The 20,299-nt window shown below is 39.1% G+C and overlaps 1 protein-coding gene across 7 annotated transcripts in view; it reads left to right on the top strand.

Moving 5' to 3' along the window:
* LOC121671525 (myosin VIIA and Rab interacting protein) overlaps positions 1-20,299 on the top strand; it is a 207,428-nt gene that overhangs the window by 640 nt on the left and 186,489 nt on the right. For all 7 annotated transcript variants that reach the window (XM_042043407.1, XM_042043405.1, XM_042043403.1 and 4 more), the window contains exon 2: positions 15,022-15,171. In XM_042043407.1, coding sequence (XP_041899341.1) covers positions 15,062-15,171 — 110 coding nt within the window. In that variant the 5' untranslated portion in view covers positions 15,022-15,061. The remainder of the gene's footprint in view (positions 1-15,021; positions 15,172-20,299) is intronic.

The following is a 20,299-nucleotide window of genomic DNA, read 5'->3' as shown; positions in this document are numbered from 1 at the left end:
GGGGGGGCCCCGCGCCGCTGGGGAGGGGTCGGGCGGGGCCGGGTGTCGGGGCGTGCTGGTGGCCGAGGGGTCGCCGCCCTCCGCGGTGTTCGGGGGCGAGGCGGGCCGCTGCTCCGCGTCAGCGCGGCATTAGGCTCTCCTTTAATTACCGGACAGATGTCTGAGCGGCTTCGTGGTGTTCTGCTGACAGCGTGGCTATTCGAGCGCTGTCACTGCAGTGCATCATCATCGTTATCACTGGAGCGCTTTAGTCTTGATCAACTTCCCCGGGAGCCCGGGGAGGGTTTCAGCGTGGCGCTGCCGCTGTCCCCGTTTCATGGGAGCATCCCGCCACGCTGCGCTTGTAATTTATGCCTCAGACAGAAGCAGCGTGCGTTTTCCTAGTATCAAGGTCAGTTTATCGTAACTGCTGAGGAAAATACCATATGGCTCAGACTGACTTTTCTTAGGGAATCTAATTAAGTAGGAGCCTGTGTTGTGCTGGGATTTGTGTTATGTTTCAGGCAAGCGTAACCGAATTAGATTGCAAAATGCCTTAGAGTGTGCGTGCGTCCCTCCTCAAGCATGTTTGTGAGGACATTAACTGTAACTAGCAATCTGTTTTGACATACTATGCTTTTTGCCTTATACCTACCATTTTACTATTTACTGCGTTTCTGAAAATGTGGGTAGCTGCCTTGCTATGGAGCCAGGAGTTTTTTAGAATAGGCACAGCAAAGATTTTAGCAATAGAGGTTTTTACTCCTTCCTCTTATAAGCCTTCTGGAAGGCTAGGGAGAGAGAATGGAGGGATAGTTAGTCTAGTTCTCACATTACCAGACATCTTTCTGATTTTGACAGACCTACTGTCAAACTGGAGAGGATTTTATAGTTGCTTATTTATGGTGATAGCTGTTTTCAGTGAACTGCATTGAGACCATTAAGTCTCTGCTGTTAAATGTCAAACAGTAGTGTTTGCCGCTTAATTCTACTTTTAGAAAGTAAACAGAGCTGTACAAAAAGCAGAAGATGCTGCATCTTGTACGTAGTCCCTCGGGCTACTGCCTTACCCATCGTTACTCAGGTATCAGATTGTATCAGAGTATATTTACTGATGCCTTATGCCCAAGCATCTAAAAATGTACTTGGCAGTTCTGTAGCCTTCCTGGGGAGTTTGTCAGGTAACGTAGTACAATGCAGTTAGAAAGAGGGGAGTATAATTTTCAATACCTGTGGTACGTTAATTGCCAGTAGTGAGAATGCACGCAAGTCAATTCCAGCCCGGTAACCCTCACGAGGGTGAAACATACTTACAGCACTACGCCCTGTGACAGGATTTGCCTCTTAGACCAGCTGCCTATTCAAATGACACAGTATTGTCCTTTCAGGCAGGGTAATGCTTTTTTGTCTTCGTCTGAACCAGTGATGTCTGGATCTAGAAAACTAAGTTAAAACTTTCAATTTTTTTCCTGAGTTGGTTTCTTGCTTCCATGCTAACCTGATGAATACATCTGAGTGCATTACATAGAGTGTACCCAAGTATATGAACGCAGTAGGAATTCACCTTTCTTGCTTCATACTTGCAGTAAACAGAACACTTGAAGGGCTTGTATTTAAATGAAGAAAAAAAAAAATCCCCAAAGTATGCATGGGTGATGATGAAGAAAGGCTGTGTGTACCAAGTGCACTATTGTTCATAAACAGTACATCTGTATGAAAATGTGACTCCTTTGTATTGCTGCCAACATTAACATGCCCTATTGTTATAAGACTGGAAACTGCGGTTTGGCAGCATAAACCACCTTAACTTGCCCTTGGAAAGCTGGACAAGTTGAAAGAAACTAGTTGAATACAGTTCCATGAAAACCATAGGGACAGCTTTTCTCATTGAGAAAACCCATTGAATTGTTGGAGTGGATTAATGCTGCCTTCCCGTGGAATGCTTTATTCACCTTCCTTTTGGATGCAGGTAGATTATTTTTTTAGAAAGATTCTTAGGGATAATAAAGGCTTCTGGCTTACCTGTGAACCACTGACAGCCAGAGAATAAACCAAGTTTCTTATATTCAGAGATTTATAGCAGCTTACTTTCAGAAGAAGCATTTAGGGCTTAAGGGATAAGGAATTTGACTTTTTGGTGTGAAGTGAAGCACACCATGCTATTCCTCAGTTTACCAAAAAAACTTTACCTTTATGATATAATCGGGGAATTTTACAGAAGGGCTGAATACAATGTAATTTGATAAGACTTCAAACGGTGGTCTAGTTTTGTGCATCTCTTTTTGAGATTGGTCAAAGATGCCTATATCCAAAATTTTGTGAATTTACAGAAACCCAAGAGAAAAACCTCCTATACATGTCCGATATACCAGTAATTTCTGTTGTTCATATGGTAGACTAGTGATTACAATGTGCCTGCTATTTAACTTTCAGTTAAAACATGCTATTTTTTTTTTTAACAATCTTGTAGAGAAATGTCCTGCTGTATTTTTTTAAAACTTCATTTTCAGTAAATAAATATTATGCTTGACATTCTGTGCCCTGAAAATAAATAAAGCACACTGTAGTGGAAAGCAGTTTAATGAACCACCTTAACAGCTTTATTGTAGAGGAAGAGAGTATAAAGACTGCAGTGGTTTGACTGGTCAAAAGCTGATATCAGCATTATTGCAATAATGACAGATTTTTAGATCTTATGGATACTATTCAGGGAATAGGAACACAATAAATTTCCAGGCCAATATGCATTAAATTTCAACAGCACAGCTATATATATGTATATATTATACTTCTTCAAGAATGTTACGCTAGGAAACCACCTCATCTAGCAAGTTTTTACTGACCAATTAGCCCCTGAACTGAGTAAAAGAAACAAAATGTCTTGTTACTTTTTATTACCTTTATGCTTCACTTACCTTTTGATCCATTGACCATCATAAAAGGAAAAACTAATATTGGTGTTTGGTGTCAGATTATTGGAGTTATTACTATCTACTGGTTGTTTTAAGATATAAAGCATTACCAGAGGAAATGAAATACACATTCTTCAAGGCTAAGTATACCTCCAAACAAAACATCACCTATTGGGGTGGAGCTGACTACTGTGGAGATTAATCTTGATGAGACACTTTCAATGACATTGTCTCCACTGGCTCATGGTAATCAGTTAAATAGTTTTCTAGAGTTTTGCTGGCGTTGACTGGAAGCAGGGAGGCAGCTCTAGCCTGTCCTCTTGCTGAACACCCAAGCTGAAGTTCTGCTGTGGAGCACTTCAAGAAATTCGTTCTGGACTCTTCCTTGCAAAATGTGCTGCTTATTGATGGAGAAGTATAAATGGCGCAGCTACAGTTTCTGGATTAAGTCTGTTTAAAGGGTGCTGAGGTAATGTTCTGTAGAAAGTGAAATGTAGTATCTTCTTGTGATAGCAACCTGAAGTGTAAAGTCTCATTCAAAGGCTGTTCATGGCATTCCCACTGTCTTTAATGAGTCTTGAAGCCAGGCAACAGCCTGAAATCTTGGGGGTTTTTTAATAATAAAACAATCCCTTCCCCAGCACCCTCCACCTGTCTCCATGCAGGATAATAGGTGGTTCTGCTGTTGTAAAGCAACTTTCTGCTCTTGGAGGAAGACAGTACATAATCTGTTGTTTTCTTTCTCTAAAGCAAAGAAAGCAAAATATGTTTATAACTTGTGGAATAAACTGTTCTGCTCTTGTGATGAGTTTTATCTCTTCTGAAACTAATACAAGAGCTTCTTTTCTTATCAGGCATTACTTGAGGGACAGAAGATGGTTTTTAGTGGGGTTTTCTTCTGCCGCTTTTGAGCTGTATGAACAGGACTTTGTGTCCCAGGGTAATCCAAAAAGGAAAGTGCCGGTTTGTGCTATTATGATTAATTGCTACAGCATGGATGTGCAGTGTATGATTCAAGTGCTGTTGACAGAGATGCAACTAGCACTGACCTGAAATACCTCAAATTTCAGAAGCTTACCTATTTTTCTAACCACTGTTAATCTTGCAAGAAGTTGATTCCTTTCTTTTCCCCTTATGAGAACTGGTCCTTTTGCCCCTCAGAGATCATCCCCAGGAGTGTTTGGTGTACTTTTCTGGAAGTTCTTTCAGTGCTTGCATCTAGCTGTCATAAGTGCTTTGGTATTTGTTTGACAGACCGTGACTTGGATTTAAGTTAAATCATAGTGTGTGAATTGGAGCACCATCAGGTTTCAAAAACAATTGAAAGAGCTTTGGGAGGATTCAAAAAGGTGATGTTGTTTTTCACTATCTCAGCTTGTCTTGATCTAAAAGTCAGTGACAAAATTTGTCCATGTGTTGATTGCTGCAAGCACAACAACCATGGGTTGAGTCCCAATGAGAAGAAAGCAGTTCACCTCTAGAGGAGGATAAGCCTGATTATTCCATCTCCCACACTTCTTTTCTAATGTTTAGTGGTGAGGTTTCATATTCCTGCTGCAAGGTAGTATTACAGGTCAAAAAGAGGCAAATCATTGGAAATACTGTGGACTTAGGTTCCACACATGATTAAGTGAGGAGCCCTAGTTAGTTCCTAAAGATGATGGCTTGGTTATGCTGTTCAAGTAGTAAATTATGTTGGACTTTAAAAGGTGCCTGTGCTAGCTGGATGATTCCCTGAACCTGTAAGAGGATGAACTTCAACTAAAGGAGCTGTGACACTGCTCCAGTTTGGATCCAAGTATCAGTGAAGCAGCAGTCAAAACTTGACACTGAAGTTGGCCTTTGAACTCCAGAAAGTGACTCACTGTGTCTTATGCTTGAATATAAAAATTCTTTATTTGTATAAACTTATGATCCAGAACTTCAGATTTGTGTTTATTGGTCTAGTTTCAGGTTATTTCCATGTTGTGCAGTGTAAATATAAAAAAAAATCAGCCAAACACTGGTCCAAAGCAGAGCCTCTTTTGAGCACAGTGTGGAGTTGGTCCCAGTGTCAACAAACGAATCCATTAACTCCTCCACGTGACAGATTAACCCAGCTCCTTTGGTTTGCAGAGGCTTTTTCCAGCTCTGGCTCTATTTTACTCTTGTTTTATGCCACTTGAAAAATGGTTATCTAAACAAACCAAAGACAACGTGCTCCTGAAATCCTTTTTTCAGTGCACAGGGCTTAAGTTGTGTGTCAGCCAACTACAGCTCATCACGAAGTCTCAGTGAAATGGGACATGTGGCTTTATACATGTCACTTCATTGTTGTATCTCTTATGATCCTTGCATCTTCAAGGATAAATCAGGGTTAGAAGCATTTTGCACAGTGTGTCACAGTGAATGTGGAAGGCACAGTCTTAGGAACTTATTTTAGCTTCTTATTTTGTTCATTTACTTGCTAATCTGTAAAATTCAGTAATTTGCAGTGGGGTTTCCTGTCAGTGGTTTGAATTAACAGTAATTTACTGTATTAAATTTGTTTTCACATCTGGCAGCACTAGAGAATACTGCCTCATTGTGGCAACTGCTGTTGGAAGCATTTTCTTACTTCTAAAAATAGAACTTTTGTCCCTCTTCTAGTCCTGTAGGAAGATTCTGTCAGTGAAAGTTTAGCTCTTGGATAAATCTTAATGATATGTTCATGGGTGGTATTTCACAAGAGGGATGAGGGATATCAATTAGTGCAAGAGATGTTGTGAGAAAAATATCCATTTTACTGTGTAGGATATTTTAAGTATGCCTGTGGTATGTTTGCGTATTGGTTGGATTTTATATTATGGATATTTTGGTAGCAGTCAAGCAATCCACACTTAATTGTTTACTTTTGTATTTGGCATGGATTACTCACAGTATGTCTTTTAAGTTTTGATGAGTTTCTTAATTTATCATAACTCTTTTGCCTGGATTATTGAAAAGCGGAATTATATGCAGATGCAAAATGTGTAGTGCTTCCAGAGCTGATTGAGTTTTTACAAAAGTTTCACCTTTTCTCTCAGTGTTTTTTTTCTATATTAAAGATGTTAATAACTCAGATGAGAAGGCTTATCATCATTTAACTCAATAGTGATACTTTGGCATCTTGAAGTTGTAAAAGTTATCTTAGTGGACCTATTTTCTTGGTTAGTTTGTTGAATGTTATCTGTAGGAGGCTCCTCTCTAGTTGTTCTAACACATAGTGACTGCTGTGGTGCTGGGGAAGGCATTTAACTTTGAAATACATACTTGTCACATGCTGCTCCACAGCTTGTACAGTAGTGGAACTTCTGTATCATTTGGTTGCTTCAGGTCCTACAAAAACCAGGATGTTGGCATCCGAAATAGGGATCTGCACAGTAGTATCACAGAATGGGTCAGTTTGGAAGGGACTATCTGGTCATCTGGTCCAACCTCCCTGCTCAAGCTTGGCCATCCTAGAGCACATGGCACAGGATTGCATCCAGGTTGTTCCTGAGTACTCCTGATGAGGGAGACACCACAACCTCTCTGGGCAACCTGTTCTAGTGTGTGGTCACTTGCTTGAAAAAGCTCTTCCTCATGTTCAGGTGGAGCTTCCTGTGCATCAGTTTCTGCCTGTTTCCTCTTGTCTTATTGCTTGGCACCACCAAGAAGAGCCTGGAAACATCCTCTTGGCACCCTCCCTTCGGATACTTAGAGACATTGATGAGGGCTCCTCTCATTCATCCTTTCTTGAGGCTGAACAGGCCCAGCTCCCTCATAGGAGGCCCAGCCTTTCCTCATCAGAGAGGTGCTTCAGTCCCTTAATCATCTTTGTAACCCTGCACTGGACCCACTTCTTGAGCTCCATGTCTCTCTTGAACCCAGGAGCCCAGAACTGGACATAGCATCCCAGATCTGGCCTCACCAGGCCTGAGTAGAGGGGCAGGATCCCCTCCTTTGGCCTGCTGGCTGCATTCTTCCTAATGTACCCCAGGACACCATTGGCCTTCAGGGCCACAGGGACACTCTCCTGACTCACGGACAGCTTGTTGTCCACCAGGACCCCCAGGTCCTCCACGGAGCTGCTTCCCAGCAGTTTGGCCCCCAGCCTGTGCTGGTACATGGGGTTATTCCTCCCCAGGTGCAAGACCCTGCATTTGCCTTTGTTGAATTTTGGACAGGTCTGCTCTGCCCATCTCTCCAACCTGTCGAGGTCCTTCTCAAGGGCTGCACAGCACTCTGGGGTACTGGTCACTTCTCCCAGATTTGTGTTGTCAGTGAACTTGCTGAGGAGTCATCTGCCCCGTCATCCAAGTCACTGATTGATAAGTTAAATAATATCCTCAGTTGTATTCTCTTATACATTCCTCCACAAGAAGGGAGATATATAATTGAACCTTCCCAGACTTAATATGGCATTGAACCTGAGTTTTTCTGGGCGCAAGTACTAGACTGGTATTTCATATATTTACACTGGTAAAGTGAGTGCTCACTTCTCTGCCTGCCTCTTAAAATGGGACAGAAACCCAGCAATTTTTTGAAGGAACCAAGAAGTATTCACCGTTTCTTTCATCTCCCTTCAATCCGTGTGGCTCATTTGAGGGCCATTGATTGTGAAAGGCTGGGACTACAGGTGTCTCAGGAAAAGGTTGTGGCATGTGTAATGCAGCAGAGGTGGGTGAATGTATTTTTGCAGTCCTCACTCTTGAGCTAATGCTGAGAGGAAAGGTAGGAGTACAAATGAGCTTTTTGTTTAGTATTCTCTTCATACTGGCTCAAGCTTAGAAAGTACAGTGTGAAGCCTGAATTTCCAGGTGTGCTGGTTTGTGTTTTGATGCAAAGGTGGAAGAAGGGGCATAACTCAGTTCAGTGGCTGCTGCTCTCTCTGTGCAGGGAATCTGGGTACATAGCATTAAGGTTTTAGCCCCCCTTTGCAGGTTAGGCATTCAAAGGGAAGCCCTTGCAGTCTTGTGCTTACAGACGTGCAAATTTCTAGTTGTATTGGACTCTTTGGGATCAGTTGCATTCCCTAAGTGCACACGCTGGCTTTCTTGCTGGCCTGTGATGATTCGCTCTGGAGTTGGTTGACAGTCCGATACAGTAATGAGCTGAATTTCATGCTTTAGATTGAAGGCACATGGAGAAGAGGCAAATCATCCAAGATAAAATTACGTGTCAGCACATTACTGCTCCAGTTTTGTCTTTTTCTCCAAGCTGTCTTCTTCATTTCTGGAAGAGTGATAGTCAGTCTCACACAATCAGAATACTGTCAGACCCATCATCTTGACTACGCATTTTTCCATAAGACAGTTGCTACTAAATAGAGAAAATAGAACTGAACATGGTTTGCCTAAATTCAGCATAAACAGTGGAAGAGGAGACTGAAGTAAAATGAGAATATACACTAACTGGAAATCCAGTTGCTGAGAACTATGTGCTATCAGTATGTGCCAGATAACCTATGATCTTTAGCAGCTGTGGGGACAAATTTTGGATAAGACTTTCCTCTAGCTCAGTTTAGCAGAGAAGATTATTCTGGTCAATCAATTTAGTTTTTGTATCACATTTTGAATTCCGAATGGGATTTATACTTGTGTATCAGTTGTAGGCCTGATACCTAAATATAAAATAATCACCTGCTTATTCAGATTCTCTTTTTAATATGACTTTTTTGAACCATCAGTGGTAGATGACAGAAATTATGTCCTACAGTGTTATCTTTAGTATTTTCTAAATTTTTTTTTCTATTTAAATAAAATGGCTTCTATTTTTTTAGAAACAGTTTTGTATGCTGTGTTCTGCCTTTGGGAGAGTGCTATCCTTAGATGAGAGTTGCCGTTCTTTCTTGAATGGAATGTGACTTCAGTGAGATTTTTAATTTTGTGTCATGGTTTAACCCCACAGCACTGTACCAGCTACTAAGAAGAAAATGAACTCTATCCCAGCTGTCAGCAGGACATTCCGCTGTTTCATATTCAGTACTTAAAATAACATAAAATATAGAAGCAAGAAGAGTGTGAAACTCATGTTCCTAAATAGATTAAAATTTAAAACCATGCAGTACTAGCCTTTGACCTGTGAGGTTTACAATTTCACCCATTATAGTATATTCCAGCACTCTTTTAGACAAATGTACATATAATTATTGTGATAACTTGCATTAATAAGGAACATTTCTCCCAGAAGGAACTGAATGATCTTCATGGTTTTTTTTAAAACCTGCTGCTTTACCCCTTACCCTCCCCAGTGGAACAAATGTAACTTTGCTCAGAAGCTTGCCAGCTGTTGGCCTTGCTTTTTGCAAATCTCACATAAAATTAGTCCAAGGCTGAAAGGAAGATTATTTTTTTTTTTGCTTTGGTTATAGACTAGGAAATATGTGCAGTAAAACACAGTTAAAATCAGTGTGGGTACAAAGAATAGCATCCTCTTTCAGATCTTTGTCTTACATCTCATTTAAAATGTGATACACGAGATACAAGTCCCATGTTGAAGTCAGGTGAGCTGTATTTAGTTTTTCAGTCAAAGGGGTGGCTTTTTATATTTCTGATGAGTAGATTTTCCCTCTTCTTACTTTGAGACATTTGTTCATTTCTAGTGTAGAGAGAGGAATACCCAGTGGTTTTTGTGCAGCTTCTGGACATTCTTGAAGTTTAAAAAAGATTAAGAAATTTGTGGCCAATATTAATTATGCCTCATTTTAGACTTAATGATGTGCTAGCTGGAGTAGAAATTAATTTAGACAGTGATGTTTTTTAAGTGTTGGGTTTTAGCTAAAGTCTGTTTTGTTCAAGTGTGTTGACGTAACTCAAAGCACTATTCAGACCCTATTTTTGTCACCTTATATTTGTCAAATAAAGTGTGTGACATTATGTAATTTATATGCTAAATGTTGTGACATCTGCATAAAAAAATTAGCATAATGACCTCATGTGGGCAACTTCTTTTGGACAGTTCAGTAAACAAAACTTTTTAAAATATGAGGGGTGGTGAAGGAGCTGTGTTGAGGACAAAGTGCTTGTCTTCCTCTTTGGCTTAGAGATGTGACTGTCTTGTTGTATGATTTAAAAGAGAAAAATGTTCACCAGTAAGATTATACAAGGAATTTCTTGTAGTGCTGAAAGAGTTCTGGAAAGAATGACAAGAACGATTGAGCAGTATTATTTGGGTTCTGAAAGACTGCTGAAGGAAGAAAAGATGAGCTTGCTGGTGACAGAATCAAAGATCTAATTACTCGTAGGTTTCATCTTCTTGATTTTCTACCTAGAAAATATAGACGTGGTAGAGTAGCAGAACAGAATAGAAAAACTCTGGTGAAAAGTTTGGTTGCTCTAAAGCCGAGACCATGTGGGGGAAAGATACTCTGTATGAAATATTTCAGTTGCAAAGAACTGGGTTGAAGGAGTTTGTGGTCTTGGTTCCTCAGTTACCACATTCCATCAACGCACATAAGCAGCATTTTAAAGCAAAACTTACACTGTGTTGTGGAAACCGGTGACATCTTGATTACAAATGTGCTCAGAAATGGAAAGAATTTTAGGATGTTCTTGTTTGGGGAGCTCTCTTCCAGATACACACTGGTGTACACAGATATCCCCAAAGCCTTCTCTTCTCCAGGGTGAGCAGTGCCAGTACCTCCAGCATCACTGCCTGTGAAAGTTGCTCCAGTCCCTTAACCATCACTGTGGCCTTAAGTATCTTTCTTGTTCTGGGGAAGCCCAAACTGGACACAGGATTCTAGATGCAGCCTCACTAGTGCTGATTGTTTTGCTACTGCATAAAACTAAGAGGTCTGTGTTGTACAATATTCAGGGTGACCATTTGCATAATTAGCTTTATAATGTGGTTCTTTGTTAAGCAGAGAATCTGTCTTAAATATTAGTTGGCACTTAGCCCACAAAACTTTTTTTTTTCTCCCCACCCTCCCAGTAATGCTAATCATCTGCTGAGACTCCAAGTCCAAACAGCTTAGCTGTCGTGCGGGTGACTAGGAAATGCACTACTTGCCCTTTTTTCTTGTGTTGATGCCCTTGTCCATGTTAAAATTCACAAGCATTGCGTTCAGTTCTTGAAAAGCATTTAATTTGCTTATTTTTCTTTTTGTTTGGGTTTGGTTTTGTTCTTAAGGTTTAATTCAAGAAAGGTTTTCAATGTGGAAGTTTTTAGATTTTAAAATAGACTGTCAGGAGTGCTAAGATTAGAGTATTACTCAAACAATACCCAATCGTTTCTTGTAAGCGTAGGCTTTCCTGTTGCAGTGTTTTAATTTGTTGAGCAAAAGTTTTCTAGGGAATGATACTATTCCTTGTAAAGTCTGTGAGATCACCGATTTTGTATTCAGTTTGAGATTTACCAAAGAATTACTCATGAAGGCAACAACCTGAACAGCCTCATGTAAGTTATTTTAACTGAAGCCGGAAGTTATTTTAGTCTGAGAAGCTATTTTGTTGTCTAGTTGGGGTTTTTTTTAAGTGTAACTTGTTACATTTCCTCTAGAGGATTTGCCATTGTGAATTTCCAAAATGCATAATCTGGATCTACCACAAAAAGGACATTTGAGAATTGTTTATAAATATTTATAAACTGCTGTGATACTCCCAGATCAGAGGTGATTTAGTAATGTGATGAAAAATTATTTCCTGGGAAGAAACACAGAAATTCCTTAGATGTTAATGTAATATTGGAATGCAGACTGAGAATACTATAGAGAAATAAACCACATGAAAATCAAAAGTTAAAGGTTGTTGGGGAGGATGAAACAGGAAAGCCTTGGAAATATGATTGCCTGACAAAAGATTTTGGGAATATGAAAACTACAAGCAACATCGAAATGAAAGCCACTTTTGAAATACCAGGTCTTAGTTACTGAACAACTAGAAAACAATGGTATGGCCACTGAAGATAATCCCCTCTTGATTGAACAATACCCTCTGCTTGCAGGCAAGTCCAAGGGTCAGAGCAGACCCTACTAGCTCAGCAGAAGGGGTCCAAAGAGTAGTTTTTAGAAGTTAAGATGTAACACTCTATGGTAATATAAGAACTCTTATAGGCTGTATGTAAATGCTATAGGATTTGTATCTTGTATTAGATTGGTTAGTGACAATTAGAATATTCAGTACAGAAGATGATTTACTGTATTGTAACCAGGACTTCAGACACTTCTACTCATTCTCTATTCCTCTCTTCCACTTCTACTCTTACTTCCACTCTTGCTCTTACACCCTCTCTCTCTCTCTCACCTGCTTACTCTCTTGGGCCTGCTCAGAGCTGAGTCTAGCAGCTCTGAGCAGTGCCCCTATACCCACGCCTTTACAATAAACCGACTGTGTCCCAAGACCTGCCTATAGAGATCTCCATCCGTCTACATCCGCCCGGTCCCGACAGAACCCCGAAACCCGCCCGTAACCTACAAAAGGTGCTTGTGATTTTAAAGCATATATACTTGAAATTAAGTCTTTGCCAGCCTCAGAAAATCAGAGGTGGTGGGGCTGCCCACTTATTCCCAAATTTAGGGGTAAATTTCCCCCTTCTAATACGCACTCACAAACAGCAGTGGCAGCTGAATCCAAGGGGTAATTTTCTTTACTGATGGACCAGTTTGCATGTGTGAAAAAAGATTATTTATTTTTACACCATTTCCAAAAGGATTTTGATGAAGACCTGAAGGGAGAACTTATTATGAAAATGTTAATTACAGTTGTTAACTTGATGCTCGAGATACTAGGAGATCAAAGATGGAATTCCAGTTACCTTCATCATCTTGTGTCCCAGAAGATTGTAGCCCTAGCATGAAGGTGCCTCTACTGGCATCAGGAATTGCTTAAAAAAGTTTTATTTCCTTTTATGTTGTATCCTGTATTTTCCCCTTCAGTGTATGTGTGTGAAAAAAATTACTTGGAAAAGTCCTGCTTACTTCCCCATGGATGTGGCTTTCCTGTAGTTAAGCCCTTCCATGCTTTTAGAAAGTCAGAGGCGCCTTTGCACCTCAGTGCTTTGTGTGGGAAGAGCTGAGCAGATATCCCACAGCTGAGCAGATATCCCAAAGCCTGAAGGGAAGGATGTGTCCCACGGCACTTCATGCTCTGTGTTTGAGCTGCAATGTGAGTGTAACCTCAGCAAGCCCTTCTTTACCTTTTCTTTTGCTTGCCAGTGCTCTGTGAGGTTTTGGTACAAGGACTGTAGGTGAAAGGACAGAGGAAAATCTTAATATTCTGGTGAAAATTTTGAGAAGATTTATGAACCTGTGTGGCATTGAAAAAAAATCTTGCCAGTTGTTCCTCGCTGTGTTCTAGCCAATCTTTAACATATATTCTTGGTCTTGCAAATGTGATTAATGAAGACTACATATAGTCCTTAGTTTCTTTGGCACTTTTCTTGTACACAAATCAGTGTAATTTTTTTTAGAAGTACATTTTTATAGCCATTATTAAATATTCGTTGTTATCTTCCTTGGTAGATTCAGAGTCAAGCCAGAACACTGTGACTTTTTTTTTTTTTTTTTTTTTTTTTTTTTGCTGTATGGTAAGCATGTGTCTTGTTGGAGGAATCTTGTCATCTTGATTTCACCTAAGCTTGTATTACCATCTGCTTGGTTTTGGTGAAATGTTGTTTTCTTGAACAAAGAGTTTTCTAAATTTCATGGATAGCCTAACCAAAACAGAAAAAATAAGCAGGGCCCTCCTTCCGTGTGGGTGTGTTTTTCTTGTTTGAAGAGTGGTAATCAGATGATTGTAGGAAGGTAAATATTGTATTAAAAAAACCCCCAGCAAGCTAACAAAAAACCCAAACAAAACCCAACCAACCACATGCCACATCATTATGTGAGTAGCAAATGAATTGTTATGTTTAGAAAATAAAGCTGATCTTTTTTCTTCCATGCTTCTACTTGCTATAGTACTTGGTGCACTTAACTGTATGCCATAGCAGTGTTCCTTAGAGGTGGTTTTTTTTTGGGCCAGAACCAGCTTAGTTGCTTTGCATAGCCTCATTCACTCGCCACTCACCATGGACGAAGAGGCAGTAAGAGTTGCCTCCTCTATATAGTGTAGGAACCATAGCATGTTCATGGTTATATGCATTGCTGGGAGCTCATAGCAGAGGTTCAGAAACTGTCTCATGCTTCTGAAACCATAACACAATGCGGAGATGGACACCTCATGATTGCCCAAATAATTGCATAAATCAAATGACAAAAGTAAATACTGAGAGCTGAATTTACTAGAATTCAATTAAATGAGTAAAAGCCATGAGAAAATAAATTAGAACAGATTTCATTAGTGAAACTTAATGGACCAAGCTCTAGTTCAAACCTTATTGTACATTCAATTCATCCATAATATTAACTACTACTTTTTCTCCTCCAAATATGGGAAATAATGATACAGTGATGATAGTGACATCTAAATCTTTCCAGTCACTCTGGAAAATGCATTTGAAATTAATGCTTTTTTAAATGGTGTTTTAAAATAATTCCTGTTTTCTTGGTTGGCAGTATAAAATAGTTTTTGAGTGTTACAGCAGAGTATGTTCTCTGTTCATACACAGTCACAGGGACCGCACTGCAAACAGTTTTATAAAATCATGGCATAAAATCTTGAGAAATGTCTAAACCTGATTTGACCCGACTTAGTTTAAACATGTTCCTTTTTGAGAGCAACACTGAGGTCTGTCCTCAACATCTCTTAATATCCCAAAAAATGTATCTTTTCTATTTACATTTAAGTGGGAGGTGATTGCTTTCAGTGCATGGAACCTGAAAAATAATTCTGAAATGAGCCCTTCAGGTTGTACCAGAGAAGTTTAGATTGGATTTTATGAGCAATTCCTTCACTGTAAGGGTTGTCAAGCATTGGAACAGGCTGTCTAGGGAAGTGGTTGAGTTGCCATTCCTGGAGGTGTTTAAAAGATGTGCAGGTGTGCCACTTAGGGACATGGTTTAGTGGTGGACTTGGCAGTGCTGGGTAATGGTTGGACTCAATGTAAAAGGTCTTTTTCAGCCAAAAAGAGTAAATTGTTTTCTTTTCTGATGTTTTCGGTATCAACTTTCTTTTTGTTGGGCAGATGTGCTTGTGATCTCAACACACTTGTGAAAAATATGAGTGCTTTCAATTTATTTTTCTGTTTTATTTTCTGTTTCTGATTTCAGATATTCCTTATAGTTGTTCATATCCAGGACCCAGTGTATAATGGGGAGAAAACTGGACCTTTCTGGCTTGACTGATGAAGAAGCAGAGCATGTGCTCCAGGTGGTTCAGCGAGATTTCAGCCTTCGTAAGAAAGAAGAAGAAAGGCTGAGGTAAGGATAAAAACAGGATTAAAAATACTGGTCTATTTTGATTGTTACAAACTGGCTTTGGAGGAAACCAGAGAACACAGCTTTTTTGTGGTGTTCTATGCATTAATAATCATTCCTGTCACAGAAGCAAGAAATATTCAAACTCCTTCACATGAATTCAATTATTGAGTAGTAATTAATTTTTGCATTTAGTCTATCCTAGATTATACCACAGCAGTGGTCTCTAAATCACCTGTGTATATATCCTGGGTAGAGGCTAAGTAGTGTTTGATGTAGCAAAATCAAAAGTTTATCTTAAGGGAATTTTTTGCCTGCTGTAGTCAGTTCCTTTTTTTTTTTCACTCAGAAACTTTGTCTGCATGCAAACATCTCAAAGTGGAGAAATTCAACCCATCTCTTTCCCCTGAAACAGTTAAAGGGATATGTTATCCATTGTATTGAGTTAACTTTGCTTTCAGTAGTCTGTGTACAAAATGATCACAAACAGAAATAATCCAGAAGAAAACAGTTGGAACCTGTTGGCAAGGTAGCTGAGGAAATTCGGTGACAAGGGGACTACGGATAGAGACCTGAATTGGTAGATGCAATATTTTTCTTTCTAGTTTCAACAATGTTTCCTTGAATTATTATGCCTGTTTTTTTTATTACCTTCTTTGAACACATCATTATTTTTTATCTAGAATGCTCTCTATGTTGGCAAATGCACATTCTCTTGCTGTGCTACTCGTATCTCAGGCATCATCTCTTTCTTTTTTGTTTAGTATCAAACTGAAGTCAACAGAGCAGGAAGATGACTGAAATCAACAGAAAACTAGGCATATATACTATGTGCAATTGAAACTGAGAGGAATCCTGTCTCACCTGGAACATTAGGAGCACAAAATGTGTCTTGCAGCATAGGCCTAATTCAATTTTGACATGCTGTGTGAGTTCTTTCTTGGGTTGGGAGTGCAAGCTCGCTGCAGGGAGAAAAACTGGATGAGGATGGCACACAGAGGTTTGTTTGGTTTTCTGACTGTTTGTTGTACCATGAGTTGTTCTGATTACTTTGGTGATTTTTCACAACACAGCCAAGAGATTCTGGAAACACTTTAAGGAGGGGTAGTGCGTGAGCTTTCTCTGTCTTTTTATACTGTGACTGGTTGTATCTTACTGGAGCAAGCATACCGCGGTTAGGAAGTGCTGGGGCTTCTTGCCTGTTCCATGCAATAGATCCATAGTGGCAGGAGGAGGGGGAGGGATGGAAGACAGGCACACGGAAAACTGGCCAGAAAGCCTGGATAGATAAAATTTTTCTGGTGTTTGTGTTTTGCCATTTTGCTACTGAAGTTTTTCATGAGACTTAATTGAATGATCACAAGTAGAAAGCTGGTGTGAGAAGACAGCTAAAACACTGGAAAGGTAGGAGAAACACATGGATGCAACTCAGCTTGTATGTGAGTATGTATTTCAAGTATTTATGACTTTTTTCTTCTTTCAAAGTTATGCCTTTTGCAAGTATTTAAGTATGTTAAAGTGCTGCAAATAATGAGCTGTACTGACAAAGTAAAAGTTCTGAAATTCAGCTGATATTTAAGATATGAATTTAAGTAGTTTTAATGACACTAAAAATTGCCAGTGAAGTTCAAGGCTTACTTCTAACTTAAAAGCTATGACTTTTTTTTTTTTTTTTTTCCCTTTTTTAAATCAAGCTACTTCGGTTGGTTTTGGTTGCTTGGTTTGCAACACATTTTTTTGTCTTACTATGTGATTGAAAATATATAAGAAAATTATATGATCTTGCTATAGATAGATTTTTCAGCTTGTAAGAAAAGAGATTAAATCTGCTTTGATCTTCTGGGCTCTACTGTGTTTGTGTTTAGAATGTTATCAACTGGCAAAGTTTACAGTATAGTTTCACTTTAGAAGTGAAACCCTGTAAGGCTTTGTAATCTTTTCTAAGATAAAAAACCTGGCACATGTTAGACTTCTAGACTTCTTTTAACAAATTCAAAACCAAGCTATATCTGAAGGTATGGTTTTGTGTTTCTTTTTTTCCTTCCTGTAATTAATTTGAGGTAGTAGCATTAGACTTTAAATGGAACTGTTGAAGCTTTTGCATGTGATATTTTTCTTAAAATAGGATTTCTATATAATTCTTGATATCATAGATAGTTTTATTTTTTGGTGCTTTTCCCCACCAAGATTTAAGTAGCTCTTTCACATATCTCTCTCTGTATTATTCCCATTGACAACAATTTTTTCTAAAGATCAAGAATTACTTAAGGGAATATAGGATCGATTTCCCCTGTATCAGGAGAATAATGAAAGCTAAAAAAACTGTGAGTGGTTGATAACTTCAATTTTCCTTTGCTAGTGGCAGCTGAACAATTAACTAGCAAGAAGTGAAGCTTATCTTTACTTCTAATAAATGTTTTTAAGGTGATAAAGTAAAATGACAACCGTTTCAGAGCTAACAGTCCAATGTTTTTTATAATATTGCTGGTTTTACATGTTAATTTATTTTTCCATATTCTGTAAACAAAATGACATATTGTATGGAGAAACCATACTGATGATCTGCATTTTCTCCTGCAAAGCTGTTTTGAATTTCTCTGCAGTGAGGTTTTTTTTTGCAGTGGTTCTCTAATTTAAGTCTTCCTCAGAACTTTGATCTCCTACTGTTATCAGACAGGTTGCTCTTGTACATTTTGTGAAAAAAAAAATTAGTTGGCTACAACCAGTAAGATAACAGTAAGATAAAAATGTGTACACGTTTAGTGAGCAGAGTGGTTGCTTTATTATGCCTTACTGCTTCATATTGGTTTAGCTTCTTTTTTTACTAAGGCTTTCAGCCTGATATGAGATTAATAAGATTTACTGTTCTTTGTCACTTTTTCACCCATTATCTTTCTATTTTGATTACATGTTCGTTTTGTTCTTTGGCAGTAGTGTTATGTTTTTATTTACTTCAGTGTTAGCATAGTCACCCAGAGCCATTGTGGCTAAAATTATAACAACAACTGTAAATAGATGGGCTGAGTTTACTGTGAATCGATTGAAGCAGACAAACTAGGCAGATCTGGCATAACTAGGAAGGTGATTGGTTTGAGTTTCTTGGTGTGTGTGCTCAGGACAACCTTGTGTACATCCCTTCTGCCACTGAAGCTCTGCAGGCTGTCTCTGGGCTCCTGGGACACTAAGAAATCATAGGTAGCTTTTTGAGGAAGTTGTCTGGACATGCTAATGATTTGTTTCCTCATGTACAGATTTATTAATCTTGAATTTCAGACTGCATGCAGCTGCAGAATGTCAGCAGTGGGGAAGATAGGGCTGGGTTGAGGGTTAAACAGCTAATATTTTGCTGTGTATAACATCTTTGTCATATGTGCAGTTTGGGAGGGATTGTGTACTCTTTATTAAATTTTTTTTTTCTAAAGAAATGACAGAGGAGAGATAATAAGAGCTTCCAAAGCCAAATGTGTGTTTGTGAGGTAGGCCTTTATACATAAACAGGTGTGTAAAAGTGTTTGCTGTCTTTTATTTGTTGCCTGCTTATTTAGTTCTCAAGACTAAATGTACCACTGTTTATTCTCCTCCACTGTGGGCAAAATCAAGTCCTCCTTTGGCTTTTTTTTTTACAATTACTACTGTATTTATCAACATGCATATCCATTTGTTGTAGGTCAGGAATGCTGAGAAATCAAGGTGTTTTAAATAAGTGAAATTATAATTTCACAGAAAATAATTGATGGATCATCTTGTTGTGGTGGATGTTCCTGATCTTTTATGTTTTAGCCATGTGGACAGGTTAAAAAAGGGCTGGTCTGATTCTGAATTTAACATTCAGAATGACTGCAAAGGGAGGAAAATTATAAGGGCAGAAGGGTTCAGGCATAGAAAGGGCTCAGTGCTGATCAGCTGCAAGAAGAGCAGATGCTTTGCCTGTCAGCAGCTACTTTACTTTGGAGGCCATGGTTGGAGTGACTTAAGCTGTCCTTCTGTAATCATTGGCTAAGAAAAGTTTCCATCACCATAGTGAATGCTGGATCAGCCATTTGCATGGTGGTATTCTGGTGGTAAACCTTAAAAACTTGCGTTGGGCAGGGATGAAAAATGCTTCTTTGCAGGCAATGTGATTCTCTTTTGTTTAAACCACTGCTGTTAATCACCACTGCTGAGAAAATGTATTTACAAAGGAAAACTACTGACCTTCTGGTGCCACATGGATATGTGATCATAACACATTAACAATTAATATACTTATGTGGGGTTTGCTGGAACAGCACAAGGAAAGTATTGAGAATGACTGTTCCTGACAGGAAGAAACATCACATTGTCTTGCTTGGTATTGTGTCTTTCCTAGCTAGGTTGCTGAATATCAGCTTTGCTACCTGTGTTCATACAGTCACATTTTCAGATGTAATAAAGACAAATGCAGCAATTCATTATCAGTTTTCCAGAAGTGTTTTATTTGCAGAAAAAAATGAGGTGCCTGTGCTCACTGGCAGGCCCTCTCTACTCTGGTTTTTCTAATTACCTTTTTAGCCAAAGAATGGGTAAGGGATTAGACCAGAGCCTTGTGTAGAATATTATGAAAGGGTTTAAATTGCTTTTGCCTACTGTCTTCTTTTTGCTCCTTTTGCAGCATATCCCATTGTAGAATGAGTAGGCCTGTGAAGAGGCTTCTGAAGAAACAAATTCTCATACCTGACAAAATTCAGAAACCAGTTTGACAGTTTCTTGTCAGACTACAGTAGATTTCAGTGTTTTTACAGTATGTGTCATGGGTCTTGTAGTGGATAAAATATTGAACTCCTTCCAAAGCTGGCTAATCAAAATATTGTCAGTGTGAGTCATATCAAACTGGCAAAATGCCAGGACAGACATTTGGGTAGCTATCTGTTGATTCTGCATATCAGTTCTTGTTTGTCCTTCCTGTGGCAGGCTTGTATCAAATACCTTAAACCAAATAAAAGCCAAGCAAGAAAAACCCCTGTCTTCCTTCTCCTCCTCACCTCCCCACAAAGCCATTTTGTAGCTATTTTCCTAGTCAGGAAGGAACAGGAGATTGGTCTCATTGTGTCAAGCATCAGAGTTCCAGCAGATGAACTTCTGATCAATACCTTATTGCTTGAAGTGATTTCAT

Source organism: Corvus kubaryi, unplaced genomic scaffold, assembly GCF_017639235.1.
Source record: "Corvus kubaryi isolate FWS band 111438036 unplaced genomic scaffold, C.kubaryi_AGA036_p1.0 37398, whole genome shotgun sequence".
In the NCBI taxonomy this organism is placed as follows: Eukaryota; Metazoa; Chordata; class Aves; order Passeriformes; family Corvidae; genus Corvus; species Corvus kubaryi.
Note: the sequence above shows the minus strand (reverse complement) of the source record. Positions and strands in the feature narration are given on the sequence as shown.